A 15,113-nucleotide genomic window follows, 5' to 3' on the forward strand; every position below is an offset into this window, starting at 1 on the left:
GCAAAAGCCGAGGCAGAGTCCCCAATACATAAGAGAGGGCAAGGCCAAAAGGGTGAGTCGCTTGCAATCTCCCGAGTCTCTCGCGATCGTCGTCGCGACGCAAAGCGCCCGTCGCCGCGCCACGCTGCTCTCTCTCTCTCTCTCTCTCTCTCTCTCTCTCTCTCTCTCTCTCTCTTCTCTCTCCTCTCTCTCTCTCTCTCTCTCTCTCTCTCTCTCTCTCTAGAGAGAAGAGAGAGAGAGAGAGAAGAGAGAGAGTCGACAGAGCTCGCGAGACAGAAAGGAAGGGCGAGGATTTTGCGGGCGTCTCGTATGAGAGGGTAGGCGCGAGGATGCCAGCGGAAAGCGGATATTTGCTGCACACTAACGGATTTTACCATAAAGGGGCGCGAGAGAGGGCGGATCGATCGCGATTTCTTTTCGGACGCGTCGGCGTCTCTGTCTCTTCCGTCATCCTCGTTGTCGTCGTCGACAAGCGGGTCTCTCCGGCTTTTCATCACGTGCAGACTGAGAGACTGTCGCCGACGAGAAAAGTGTTTATCGCGTTGTACGTATAGTCTCTCTCATCACCGTTAATTTGTCGCCGGAACATCGACGATGCTGAGTCTCGAGAGGGTGGACAAGGAGGAGAGATCGCGTACGCTTGTTGCATGACGCGTAAAGCACACGTTGCGCGTAATTCTCTTGGAATTCGATTTACAAATCGACGAGATTACACGTCACTCGGCTGAACGCTGTAATTGGTTCGCGCGTGTATCAAAACGTGTGTTAACGTTGATAATATGAAATTTAAGCGCACTGATAGAAAAATATAGTTGAATTAACTATAATCTCACTATATTTTATAGTTAAATAATTGTTTAGTTACTTTTACCACATATATGTAATTTCTAACATCACAGATACAGTGAGATTTAATATTCATATTAAGTTACATCTGTCATCATTTAGCAAGTATTCTGGTAATATTGACATATAAAAGAGTTTAACTATTTAAAAGATTATAAAAGAGGTACTTTTACCTGCCATTTTATATTGATCCATAATAAATTAGTATTTACTTACTATAATTCTTAGTAAAAATTATATGGTTGATTATACTATGCCTATATCGTAATTATTATCGATATTATGGTAATACTTACTATAAATATGATATTTCGGACTATAATTTAGTTACTTATCAATTATAGCTCCAAATATCATATACTTTTCTCTCAGTGCGGAATAATCGAAATATCGAATATGTGTGGACTTGAGTCCGGCTTGAGTTCCATATTACTTGCGCTCGAGAATAACAAGCAAACGGCGAGATTTCGCGCAGGAAAGATCGGAACGCAAGTTTAAAGCCGCCGACGGGCGAACTGGCGCGGGACTTGGGGCCGATTTTGAATCGGCGTTTTTGTTTAGGGGGCGGTCGGCGGCTTTTTTTTTTTTTCGAAAAAAGGACCGCCGGGGACCCGCTGGGATTGACGGCCGAAAGTGCCCCCCCCCCATTTCCCCCCCCCCCCACCCCCCCCTTCCCCTTCTTTTCTTGGTTGTTAAGGAGAATTTTTAATCTCTTTCGTCTGCGGCATCGAGAGGCAAATTAGGTAGATCGCCTCCGGGCTTGCGATACGGTGGAAAAGGGGCTTGATAAAGGGCCGGAGAAACAATCTGGCGGGAAAGGCAGCCTCTCACGTCACTCTGTTTGCAGGCTTCTGCGCGGTTCAAAAGCCGAGGCAGAGTCCCCAATACATAAGAGAGGGCAAGGCCAAAAGGGTGAGTCGCTTGCAATCTCCCGAGTCTCTCGCGATCGTCGTCGCGACGCAAAGCGCCCGTCGCCGCGCCACGCTGCTCTCTCTCTCTCTCTCTCTCTCTCCTCCTCTCTCTCTTTTTCTTTCTTCTCTTCTCTAGAGAGAGAGAGAGAGAGAGAGAGAGAGAGAGAGTCGACAGAGCTCGCGAGACAGAAAGGAAGGGCGAGGATTTTGCGGGCGTCTCGTATGAGAGGGTAGGCGCGAGGATGCCAGCGGAAAGCGGATATTTGCTGCACACTAACGGATTTTACCATAAAGGGGCGCGAGAGAGGGCGGATCGATCGCGATTTCTTTTCGGACGCGTCGGCGTCTCTGTCTCTTCCGTCATCCTCGTTGTCGTCGTCGACAGCGGGTCTCTCCGGCTTTTCATCACGTGCAGACTGAGAGACTGTCGCCGACGAGAAAAGTGTTATCGCGTTGTACGTATAGTCTCTCTCATCACCGTTAATTTGTCGCCGGAACATCGACGATGCTGAGTCTCGAGAGGGTGGACAAGGAGGAGAGATCGCGTGACGCTTGTTGCATGACGCGTAAAGCACACGTTGCGCGTAATTCTCTTGGAATTCGATTTACAAATCGACGAGATTACACGTCACTCGGCTGAACGCTGTAATTGGTTCGCGCGTGTATCAAAACGTGTGTTAACGTTGATAATATGAAATTTAAGCGCACTGATAGAAAAATATAGTTGAATTAACTATAATCTCACTATATTTTATAGTTAAATAATTGTTTAGTTACTTTTACCACATATATGGTAATTTCTAACATTCACAGATACAGTGAGATTTAATATTCATATTAAGTTACATCTGTCATCATTTAGCAAGTATTCTGGTAATATTGACTATATAAAAGAGTTTAACTATTTAAAAGATTATAAAAGAGTTACTTTTACCTGCCATTTTATATTTGAATCCATACAATAAATTTAGTTTAACTTACTATAATTCTTAGTAAAATATTATATGGTTGATTATACTATGCCTATATCGTAATTATTATCGATATTATGGTAATACTTACTATAAATATGATATTTCGGACTATAATTTAGTTACTATATCATTATAGCTCCAAATATCATATACTTTTCTCTCAGTGCGGAATAATCGAAATATCGAATATGTGTGGACTTGAGTCCGGCTTGAGTTCCATATTACTTGCGCTCGAGAATAACAAGCAAACGGCGAGATTCGCGCAGGAAAGATCGAACGCAAGTAAGCCGCGACTGCGCGACTGGCGATGATCGCGTTTGCGTCGGGCGCTTTTCGAGACGCGACGCTGATGACGGCGAAGCCATCAATTGCAACGTGTTACACCTGCGCAGCTGTACCGCGAGGAGGAGCCCGAGTGCTCAGAGCTCTGCCAGTGCGAGGAGTCGTCGTTATCGCTCATCTGTCACACCATCTGCGTCGATATGTCGCCGTGTAAGACGGACTTCGCCTTTTACAACCACGAGGCGCCGGCCTATCAAGCCCATCGAGGTCCTTGCCTTTGCTACAGCGGCGGCTTCATATGCATGCGGCCTGCGCCCGGTGAGCGAGGTCATCCTCATCATAATTGTTATCGCTAGAAAAACAAAAGTCGATTTGCACTTTTGCCGAAATTCGACGAATTATGCAAACGCCGCGCGTATATCTGCCAACTTATTGTCATGCGTCTATTCAAGCGTTATAATTAATTTTACATATTATACGCACATTAATATTTCTCCATTAACATGGAATTTAATGAGAATAATTGAAATATTGAATGTATGTAGATCGTTCTGGTTAAATGCGGTATCGCTTGGACGGAGAATAATGGCGCGATGAAAATAATCCAAGAGGATTTTTATCTTCAATTCTAAAGCCGGGCTAAAACTCGTTTTTCACATCTCAGAGCATTCCAACTATTCAATATGTCTGTGATCCCGTTTTCAAGATATCGGACAGTATCTTCATTCGCGGAGACGTAGTAAATTTGGAGACAACGCAGTCTGGCAGAGAGCTAAAGGCAGATTCTCGAGAAGGTGGACCGAGTATTTAATAAGTGACAGAACGAAAACGTTGAATAATCACAGACGGATGTTCGAATATCCAGGTCGACCCTGATTAATAGAGGAAAAGCGTCTCGGATAATCTATTGAAAATTAAGACCGCGACTTGCTCCACTTGCACACTTAAAACGAGATCCTTCCCTCGTTCCCTCCCTCTTCCCTGCTGAACTCAACCACTTAGCGAATGGCGAGAGCCGTTCTCGCCGTTCTCACCGGTAATCTCTCTCATTCGCGCAGATACGTACAGTATACCGCACGGAGTCTTCATGTTCCTGGGCTATAGCGAGAAGGACGAGACCCTGTTGAAGCAACACAACAACCTGACCGTGCTGGACGCGGTGTCGTCTCTCGACAATTTCATGAAACAGGAAGTCAATAATCAGGTGAGAGAGCCGCGTCGCCGCCACGCCGCACGCCGTTATACCTATTAACCGTTAATACCGGCGGAATAACGTCTCTCCGCCTCCGTGTAACCGACTAACCACACGGGACATGTGCGCGTCAGATCGTCGCCGGAGAGAAGTCTATGCGAATGCAGAGTTTGGGAGACTATTTCGGAAAACCGCCGCCGCCGCCGCCGCCGCCGCCGCCGCCGCCGCCGCCGCCCGTCGACCCTGCAAACAGACTAAAATCACGATTATTCCGGGATTTATTACATCCCGCCGTTACTCGCTTGCGCGCGGCGCGGGCGTTTGTTCGTTCGTTCGTTCATTACGGGAGGGGGCCGACGGGGGCGTCCCGGGACATTCCCAGAATGCAATTAATGCGCAGCGTCTCGGGCGGCGATCAGCGAGCGCGCGAAGTCCCGATAATGAGAAACGTCAATGAGAGAAACGTAATGGCTCGTCAAACCGCGCGGCTGCCGATTAAAAAGTAAATCGGGCCGCGCGGAATTTAATAAGGCCGGCCGACGCAGCGCGGTGCGGCGCGGCGCGACGAGCAGCGACGCGTCTACCTATCTCCCTCCCTCCCTCCCTCCCTCCTCCTCTTTCTCCGTTAGTCTCGGTCTCTAGTCCACGTATCCACCCTGATATCAAGCCACGTCTTTTTCGCCATTTGCAGACAGTATGCACGCTCTTCCTGTACAACGCGACCCGAGAAAACGTGATTGCAGTGGCGCGACTCGGGACCGACAATCCACCTTTAAATAGCAGCCAGGCGCAGAGTCTGCAGCACCTGCTGCGCGTCAAGGTAAGCGAATCTCGGACGGGTCTTTTCGCAAGCGCACCGGGGAAATTGAAGGTCCCGGGTGCGCAGGGGGGGGTGCCGGGCGTAAAAAGTCCTCGCGAGCAACGACGCGGCGACGGAACTTGCGCGTTCCGAGAAAATAAGAAGACGCGCTACGTTGCTTCGTCCTGATTATTTCTCGCAGTTCGGCGGAAGCGCCGCTCGCTCCGTGAGATCCGTCTTCCTCGGAGGGAGCGTCGAACTTGACGTGATGCACTCCTCCTCCTCCTCCTCCTCCTCTTCCTCCCCCTCGTCCTCCTCCTTCTTCGACTCCGTCGAGCGACGATGCTTCGTGCGAGATTGCAATTGAAGTGCACGCTGCACTCTCGAATCTCGATAGTGTAGTTTCGATTAAGCAGCGGGATAAAAGCGCCGCGGTCGAGGAGGGGCTTCACAGAGGGCTGGCGGAGGTCTCGTAACGACCCTGGCTCGAGGAAAAGCTGATCGCGTGAACGACGGCGATTCGATGCACGCGCGTGCGTGCTTGCGCGCTCCCGACAGGAAGTCGGGGGCCGATAACGGCGGAGGTCCTCGCCGAAAGTTTTAATTTCCCCGGCGAGGATCTCGGCGTCGCTCGGGCTATCGCGCCATCGGCCCGATTAATCTGCTCGTTCCTTGCCGAATTTCGCCCCGCACCCCGCGATAGATCTCGGAGCGCGCGGATCGCCGATCGATCTCGCGCGCGCGCGCGCGGGTTATTGCACGCGAGAATGTGCCCTCTCTCACGCGTGTCACGGACGCATAATGCGGCCGCTTAAAATGCACGCGCCGGGTAATTAAAAGTCCGTGATTCATGGCCGAGTTACGTACGCGGTGTCGCGATCTAAGTACGCGCGATATGTCGTCGCGCGGCCAAGTTGTTTATCCGAGGTTGAAATTAGATGCGAGGGGCCGGCGAGGCGCTCTCGGACGAGGTTGAAAGTGCGTCTCGAGCGTCTCATGTCGATCAAGATTGATCGAAGACTGCTCCGAATTAGAAGAAAGGCTCCCGAAGGATGTGAGAAATCTCGCGTCTGTCGGATTACGAGGTTTGCCTGAGGAAGTATGAAAACTTTCGTGTGGAAAGCTTTTTTAAAATAATGACCTGCACTGATGGGAAAATATAGTTGAATTAACTATAATCTCACTATATTTTATAGTTCATTTTGGCGTCTTGCATATTTTTATAGTTGGTGGAACCTGCAAAATATAGTAGAGTAAACACAAATATATAGTCAATGATTGTCTTAAATAATTGTTTAGTTACTTTTACCACATATATGGTAATTTTTCATTCACAAATATAGTGAGATTTAACATTCATATAGTTACATCTGCCATCATTTAGCAAATATTCTGGTAATATTGATTATATAAAAGACTTACTTTACCTACCATTTTACATTTGTATCCATACAATAATTTTAGTTTAACTTACTATAATACTTAGTGAAAATATTATATGATGTTATGGTGATACTTACTATAAATATGATATTTCGGACTATAATTTAGTTATTATATCATTATAGTTCCAAATATCATATACTTTTCTCTCAGTGTGGATGGAATGTGAGTGGCGATGTATTTAATAAGTTATTGCATTTATCCCCGATATATCTTTAGCCATACATTCAAGATACGCGTCTGCCCTATCCTGACGGATTTGATATTTTTGTAATAATTATTTCGCCGACTATTTCCTCGGACTGCCGGCGAAATAACGAGTGATTCGATCAGTAACCGTGTCACGACGATAATTATATCCGCATGCGGCATAATTATCAGAAACCTATAATGAATTCATCTGCCCTCGCGAGCGTATTTCGCGAATATTCAACGTGGGGAGGATTTTTATAATCGCGCATTCCCGCGACGTCGAAAAATTCGCGCGCGGGAAAAAGGACGGATCGCCCGGACGAAACAACACGCCAATTTGAATCCAGAATACCTCCATCAAGTTGCAAATGGACCGACGCTTGATCACAGATTGGAAATCGCCCCGGGAACCCGTATGACGGTGCGAAATGCGTGTCGCGAGCAGAAAGCACCATGCATTTAGTGACATACAGGGTGCCGAGGAGAGATGCGTCACAATCGATCGATGCGAAATGACATTGGCGAAAAATTGCGCGCCCCTGCGAGCTGAGAGTCGAGCGCGGGGAATTTTCCGGCGGGGATTTTTTCGAGCCATCTCGCGTACACTCGGCGGCGGTACATTGAATTTTCGCAAGAGCGCCATTGCAGAGCGCTGAATTTCGGGAATTAATTGCCATTGCAATCGCACGAACCTCATCATTCCGCATTAATATCCTTCCGCGGAGAACGGATAGCGATGACTTTCGATTAAGCCCTTTTCTATGGCGTGCGGCGATTAATTTGCATCCCGCTCGCTGAATTTTCCCACAGGGGCAAAGAGAGAGAGAGAGAGAGAGAGAGAGAACGCAGCGCTCAATAGCGGGCTTGCGCGTGTGTCGGACCATACATATATATAAAAGTAGCGTATTTAATTTTCAAATAATTAAACAACACATTTTCGCGCGGCCGAATGGAACGGAGCAGTCAGCATTTCCCGATAACCTTCGAAACAAGAGCAACCGATGTCATTTCGTGGCTGATAACTTCGCTCATCGAATGTCCGTTGGATGGCTTTAAATAACGGCCCGACGGAGAATGTCTGACGGGATTACGGGAATTCGTTTCTGCCGTTACCAGCGGGAGAGATAGCGAATTTCGATCCGAACGAAATGGTCGACCGGGCGACGCCGTACGATAGATATATAGATAAATAGATTGAGCCTCGCCGGAGATCGGAGGATCGCGCTAAGCAACGCGGAGAGAAAGGCGAGTTTAGGGAATTGAGTGGACTTACTGGCCTCGAGATGACCGTTATCACTGATGGAAGACTGCTCTCCACTCCCCTCCTCCTCCTCTTCCTCCTCCTTCTCCTCCTCCTTCTCCTCCTCCTCCTCCTCCTCCCTCACCCTTGCCTGGAGAGCCACCTCAGGAGAGTTCGAGGCAAGATGGATAATTCAACTTTCCTATTGCATTTTTTGCAACTGTATCCCGTGCGCTCTTAATTCTTTGTCGCAGCGTTCGATCTTTGGATTTAATTGAACGGATAATTAAATTCGCGAGACCGCCACGAGTCTTGCCGGGCGTTTTAAACTTCTCCGGGACTAAAGAGCCTGTTTAAGTCGCACTATGAACAACGTGATATCTTTACTGCTGATCAAATCAGAGAGGACGTGATATATCAACGCTAAGGGACTTTATGATGGCGATAGTGCTTTTACGAGAGGACGATTGCGACTAATTTTGGCTGCACCGGAAGATTTCTGTATGTTCTCTACTCGGTTATTTCGAAGGGCGTGAGATTCGGTTTAAGTCATTTCTGTGTCAAGTTCCGCGCGAGTCAGATCATCAGGAGATTCACTTCGACTTTTAAGTCCAATTCAATTTCGCTTCCGATAGTGGAAACAAATTGTTCGTTCAGCCAAGTGATTGTCCATCACCGACGTCCCATCAACATTCACTTATCTCTCTCGCAGAAAATGACCGACGTGCACTAGGAAAAATGTGTTATTGCGTGAACCAAAATTTTGTTGTAACAACAAAATAATTTGGTTAAAATATGCCCAACAAAACTGTTTAGTTCCTGTAAACAAATATCTTGTTTGATTACGATTTGTTCGTATAACGTAATACTTTTGTTACAGCAACCAAAAAGCTTTAACTATATGAATTTTGTTAAAAATACTATAATTTTTTCTTAATATATAAAATCTAAATTTTAGTGCACAGAAAGACAAAACAGTATCCATTGGGCATTATTTTAGTTTATGTAAAATAATATTTCGTTATTATATAATTTTTATGGACAAAATAACTAAAATGCTTAATTTTTATATATGAAGTCTAAGAACAAAATCATGGTCCAGAGAACAAATATATTTAGTTGAGACAACTAAATATTTTGTTATATAAAACAAGATATTTGGTTGCTATTAAAAAATGCCTCAACTAAACAGTTTTGTTAGAGATACTAAATTTTTTTTCCTAGTGTGCCACCGAACCGAACTTGTCAATTGACCGAATAATTAGACAAAAAATAGACTTGCCCGCAACATTGCCCCAAACAATCGCTAGTTATAAGAATATTCGCTAACCAAAGTATCAGATCGCTCGCTAGTTCCACACACGTCGATTACTCCGGCGGCGACTGAGACGTCGGACCGGCTCGAACCTTGCGGCACGAAGCGATTCTCAAAATTTCCAGATTCGCGCAAGTTTCTCTGGCAGTCGGCCCGCGGTCCGTCCCCAACGTCATCTCAACCTCCGACTCGCCGTGTCCGTAAACCCGAGGGACTCGTAGCGGCGGTGGCAGCGGCAATGGACTGCACTGTAGAACGGCCGGCGGGCGGGCGGGAAAACGGAAACTTGCATTTTCCCCCAGCGACGGCACGTCGCGGCTACATACGTCATAAAACTTTGCTAATATAGCGGAGGACCGCGATGCCGTCTTTGCTCTCCGGCAAGACTCGAAATCGCTCGTTTCTTTCTCGCCGGCCCGGCATTCGTCTTACTTTCCCTCATCTTTCACTTTCCACCCCACAACTCGCTCCCGCCCCGCTCGCGCTATCATCCTCCCTCCCTCCCTCCCTCCTCCCCCGCTGTCCCGTCCGAGCGGCGGGATTTATGCGATTCGACGAGGCTCGTGTGAACTTTACGACTTACACGGACATCCCGCACGAATCATTACTCGAATCACCGTCGTCGTTTGTCAGCTAGGATCGAGCGGCTGCCGTCGAGAGGAGACGATGTATCGTTTGTCTTTAATTAGAAGCACGATACCGTGCTCATCTCGCCCGCGCGATCATTATTTTAGTCCGTTTTATACGAGTTTTCTGTGATTATTCGAGCGTGTTCGATAATCCGACCTAATTCGATATCAATACCGCGCTCTTAGATTCTGCTGCAGCCAATTACGCTTCCTCGATATCACCCCGACGTTGCAGCTTGGACAAAATACCTCAAATTGCACGCTCAATTGAAATTGCTGAAAGGATTCTTTTTTCTCTTTCTTTTTTCGTGTGTATTTTCGCCGGTAGTTTCTCTGTTTCGGACGGTTGTGTGTGAATTTCCGCGCGAGCTGCCGAACAAGCTCTAATTTGGTCCTCTCAAGGCACATATATTTTTATTTAATATAGTAATCCGTACGGATAATCTTTTTCTGTCTTTTCGACAAATGCACGTATATAATGTTATTCAAATTTTACTCCAGTCCGTTAGATTCTCATTGACAAATGTCCTCCCGCGCCATTCGTTGTTAAGTTTGAGGTTTACGGTTTCATAATTGCTCACTCGTCTTGAAAAAATGCGCCTGAATTGATGTGTATTTGACCGTTTTCATTCATTCAGAATTGGTTTTTCCGCCGTTCCCAGTTTCCTCTGGAACGCGGCACATGAATTCCCGTGACAAAAGGCCGAAAGTTTATTATTTTACGTTTCCGCCCGGAGAAACGGCATAAAAGGGAACCGCGATATCGTAAAATAAAATTAGACCGCGCATCGGAGCGCCGAATTTCACTTTGCGCCGGGCTGAAGATAGATTTCGGAGTCGCGCGAATATCGCAACAAGAACCAAGGAATTATTCCGTCGGGAATGCCGAATGATACCGCGATCTTTATTCAGTGCGACGCCAAGTTGCCCCCGCCGCACCCCGTCGCAGCTTAATCCCGTCTTACGGCAGTTCGAGAAACGGCGAAAAAGCCGCGACGTTCGCCGACGCCTCGCGTCGTTTTTCAATTATGCATTCGCATATTTTACCGGAATGCCTTGTCGCATTCAGCGACAAGCGCCGACGACAGCTGCCGGACTACATTTACGAGGTTAACAATAATTCAACGCCACCATCTTTACGTCTCGACTATGTGCTATCTCCGGATGCTCCTGCATTATCCACGCGTACGCTCGTCATTACTTTGATCTTGGCCGACCGAACGTGTCATCTCCGGTGATATGTCGAGAGACGTTTCACATATATACAGGTTGTCCGTTTTAAGTGTCGCATTAAAAAATCTCGAAAATTATGAAGGATATTAAAAAAAGCTAAAACACGTGTTCCATGATTTCGAAGGGGAAAGAGAATGGCATTATCAGTTTTTTATTTGGAGGTCGTTTTCAAAGTCAGTTGAAGGTCAACTTAATTCTTTTAAATAGAAAGCCCAATTTTTTATTGTATCTTCTTTTTCTATCAATTAATTTTACACAACTTTTGTCTGAAACATTTTTTTATTTGCCTAATATTTTTTGGAATATTTAAGGACAACTTGGTAAGTTTTTCAACATTTAACTTACGATATCTCTCGTTAACTATTCGTCGAAAGAAAAAATAGTATTTGACTTTTTTATTTTATTTATTATCAAGAATATATTGCTATAATAGTGCCCTAACTTTTGTTAACTTATTTGGACCTTTGGAAATTTCAAAATTATTAAATTTTCTCGAGAATGTATGTAAAACGAATTGAAACAATTGGCAGCAAATTTCTCAAATTGACAATTTTCGCTCGGGTATAAACAGAAAACACGTAATTTCATCGTCCTTTCCTCAATTTTTCCCGGAATTTTCTTAAAACAGATCCGAGTATAATTTCTTTTAGGTTATGGAAATTTCTCACGAATATCAGACACTGCTCGCGCAAAGGGGCAATCGTCCGGGAAAATCTGAAAACGGAATATCCTGCTCACGGGTATCATGATGACGGAGATGGAGAATTCAGGATTCAGAAATAAAGAACACGCGCGTTCGGAATCTCTAATAATTCAGAGAGCCATCTCGACGTCGTCGCGGAGCCTCCTTCGACTCCTCTTTTCTTTTCCATCCTCTTGGTCTATTCGCGGATGGTCACCCATCTGATTCGCTCGGCGTCGCGACGTCTAGTGGATCGTCGTCGTCCTCGTCGTCGTCGTTAAATTGTTCCACCCCTTTGTATCGTTATTAAGAAAAAAATCGCCGGAAAAATTGGAGCTCGTTAAAACCTGTCGCGCGGCTCGTCGCACTTAACGTTGCCGCTAAACGCGCTCACGGCTGTAACGATTGCGACAACAAAAAAAGGAGAGGCAAAAAACAGAAAAGAAAAAGACGAGACGACAGCTCCTACGCCATAGCGCGCGACGATACGCGAGAAATCGAGCACTTTGACAGTCGCGATAAAGCATCCGTCTCATAAAGCAACTGTCGTGCGAGGAGTTGACTCGAGAAAAGCGCAGCTATGCCCTCAGCTACACTCTACTTTATTTTCTCTCACCTCTCTCCTCGCCACCGAGAAGACTCGAGAGAAATTGCACCCCGACAAAGAGATCTTAGTAATTTGGACAAATTATCAAAATTAAAGACTACCGATTTAGCCGTTTTGAGTGAATAACTTTTTCTCGCTGCTGAAGCGATGCGTCCGCGCAGTCATCATCAAATCGGAAGTTTCCTGTTTAGTTGCATAGTGTTAAGAAAGTTGACTCAAGGCTCAGGACAGCATATTTTTATTGCGGAATCGGGAATAAAAGCGGCGGTTATCCTCAAGAAGGGGATGTTGCCACTTTCGTTATCTCGGCTTATTTTTAATATGATTATACTTTTGCTGGAAATTGATTACTCCTTTTATCCTTGTCCAGACAAGTATTGGCCTTCTGACATTTCTTCATCATCGATCAGGGAAGCAAACGATGGTCGGCAAAAACCGCCTCTCAAGTGACACATGGAGATTCAATGAAAAGTCGCGGTAGCTTTGAGATCGATACTAGGATGCGATGTTGAACGCGCGCCGGTGGAAGGCAATAGGAAATATGAGGGATGGAGGGGCACGGAGGGCGAAAGGGTATAGGTGCCTTTATTGGCCTTGTGCCAATGCTCGCTATCTATGTGGAACACCTGCGTCTGCTCCGATGTTCGGCCAATGTCTCGAGTCGCGACAGATCGAACAATGCGAGAGACTTGAAACAATGGAGCGGGCAAACGATAGTCTCCCAAGACGAAACGAAGGACATTTCCGTCGTGTCTTGTTAAGCCAAATTACTTTACGACAGTCGTGCAAGATTTTTATTGCGAGGATATAGGAGGGTATCGGAGGAAAGGGCAGAGAACCCTGTTTCGCTTCTCGCTGCTTCGCGGCTCGATCCCTGCCTGGAGAATCTCGAACGCATGAAATTTACAAAGACTCAGATCTATGTTTCGCGCCGAACTGAGCGTCAGTTCCTTTTTCCGCGCGGATAATCACGGCGCATTGTGCGGTCCGACGCTCGCGATCGAGCGACGTTGATAATAGCGCAATGACGGGCGCGAGATAATTGACCTAATAAAGACCCTGACGAATAAAACACACCGTCGCTCTCAGTCGCCGTCTTCTGTCGACGATGCGCCGTTTCGACGGTCCGCGCACGTCACGCGAAATTGTCAGAGCTCTCGTATCGCGATCCATAAGAGATCGCGAGCGGAGTTAACTTCAACGGCGAAAAATCGATTTCTGGCGGCCGGTCAAGTGACGCGCGCGCGATACCGTCCAATTCGTTGCAGTTCTGTACGCGAACCTTAGGGGACTCGTCCTAGATTCCCCGACAGGCACGGCCGAGGATCGCTACATTTCGATGCTCGCCGATTGTCCATCGACCGAGTCGATGGGCCCCGAAATGACGCGGTCTAGCCGTTCGCGCGATATCGTCGTCTTCATTGAGATAGGGTATCAATACCTTAATGGGTCAACCTATCGGACAGGGCCGCCTAACGCTCCGACGTCGCCGGAGCATTGTGCGCCGCAGGAGACGTCGCACTGTGGGATGTTCGGCCTGAAAAGCTGGCCAAAAGTCAATTTTCTTAAAATCATTCCTGCTCCACATGACTGACTTAGACGATCTTAGACAGTTGAATGTCTGTGGAGTGATGGGCCGCTATGCTTTTGCTCGTCCGTGATAACATGAAGCGGTTTGGTTAGTTCGGAATTTGGATGTTATTCGTATGCACGCATTAATTCTCAGCACTTTATAATACATACGATCTTCGATCAGAATTTTAAGTTAAAGAAAATTAATCTTATTAATTTTCTATAACAAAACTTGATCTTGTATATCTAAAACATCCTTAAAAGATCCTTCTAAGGTCTAACATCAGTTTTCCAAGTTAAATTTCGTAAAATCTGAGGCATCCCCAATAAATCCTTCTAATCCTCGTCAGTTTTCCTTATCAAAGCCCTATTTCGTAAAATCTAAGATATCCCTAAAAAATCCATCTCGAGGCCTGAGGTGATAATGACGCATCCCTTTTTAGGGCATCCTACTTTCAACCTTATCGGGGCCCTATGCTTCATGAGGATGACCCTAACGATTTTTTGCTCGGATAATGTCGGATCGAACGAACTACTTGTTCTTTGACACTCTAAGAGACACGTGCGTGAGAAACGATTTACTGATTCAATAAGAGCCGCAGCGAATGTTACACCGTGTTACAGCGCACGCTTTTAAATTATACTCTCGGCGAGTGTTACTTAAAGTTACAATTTGCGCTTCTCATTCGGAAGACTAATATTGAACGTAGCTCGTACTTACAAGCGCTACATGCGACTAATTAATTCATCCACGACAGACTCATGGCGCGACTCCGCGAGAATCGCGCGACGTCTGCGCGAGTAATTATTAAATAACAAGTCAACGTGCCCGTTTGACATTCGCCGAGTGCTTCGCTCGCAGCGAACGCGCGCGCGCGCACGCATGCGCACGTGGAAATTTTCAGCTTGTCGTCCGCGGGATCGTAAATATCCCAATCGGGCAAGGACGACGCACAACCGGTGCGTTGTGTTTGATATTCTAATTTATAATTTAGAGGCGGCACAGTGCGTCGTCTCGACCGTTATAAAGAGATCGATCCCAATTTTATTACGGCGGGCGCGCGGGAGGGAGGGGACAGACAGAGGGTGCGGGAGCGATATCCCGAGGTTTCTTGCGAGCTTCATCGAAGATGCATGAGAGCATCGAACTATCCGAGTGCCTTTCTTGCATTTCTGCATGATGCTAGAAACTCGCT

General features: G+C 46.5%; 1 protein-coding gene across 4 annotated transcripts in view; it reads left to right on the forward strand.

Moving 5' to 3' along the window:
- Nucleotides 1-15,113, forward strand: part of Gfrl (Glial cell line-derived neurotrophic family receptor-like) — a 366,205-nt gene that overhangs the window by 335,345 nt on the left and 15,747 nt on the right. For 3 of the 4 annotated variants that reach the window (XM_025299230.1, XM_025299233.1, XM_025299234.1), the window contains 4 exons: nt 2-52; nt 3,124-3,340; nt 4,072-4,217; nt 4,897-5,025. In XM_025299230.1, the coding sequence (XP_025155015.1) occupies nt 2-52; nt 3,124-3,340; nt 4,072-4,217; nt 4,897-5,025 (543 nt within the window). The remainder of the gene's footprint in view (nt 1; nt 53-3,123; nt 3,341-4,071; nt 4,218-4,896; nt 5,026-15,113) is intronic. The other variant, XM_025299232.1, reaches the window with a different exon arrangement.

Source organism: Harpegnathos saltator, unplaced genomic scaffold (genome assembly GCF_003227715.2).
Source record: "Harpegnathos saltator strain DR-91 unplaced genomic scaffold, Hsal_v8.6 scaffold255, whole genome shotgun sequence".
NCBI lineage: Eukaryota > Metazoa > Arthropoda > Insecta > Hymenoptera > Formicidae > Harpegnathos > Harpegnathos saltator.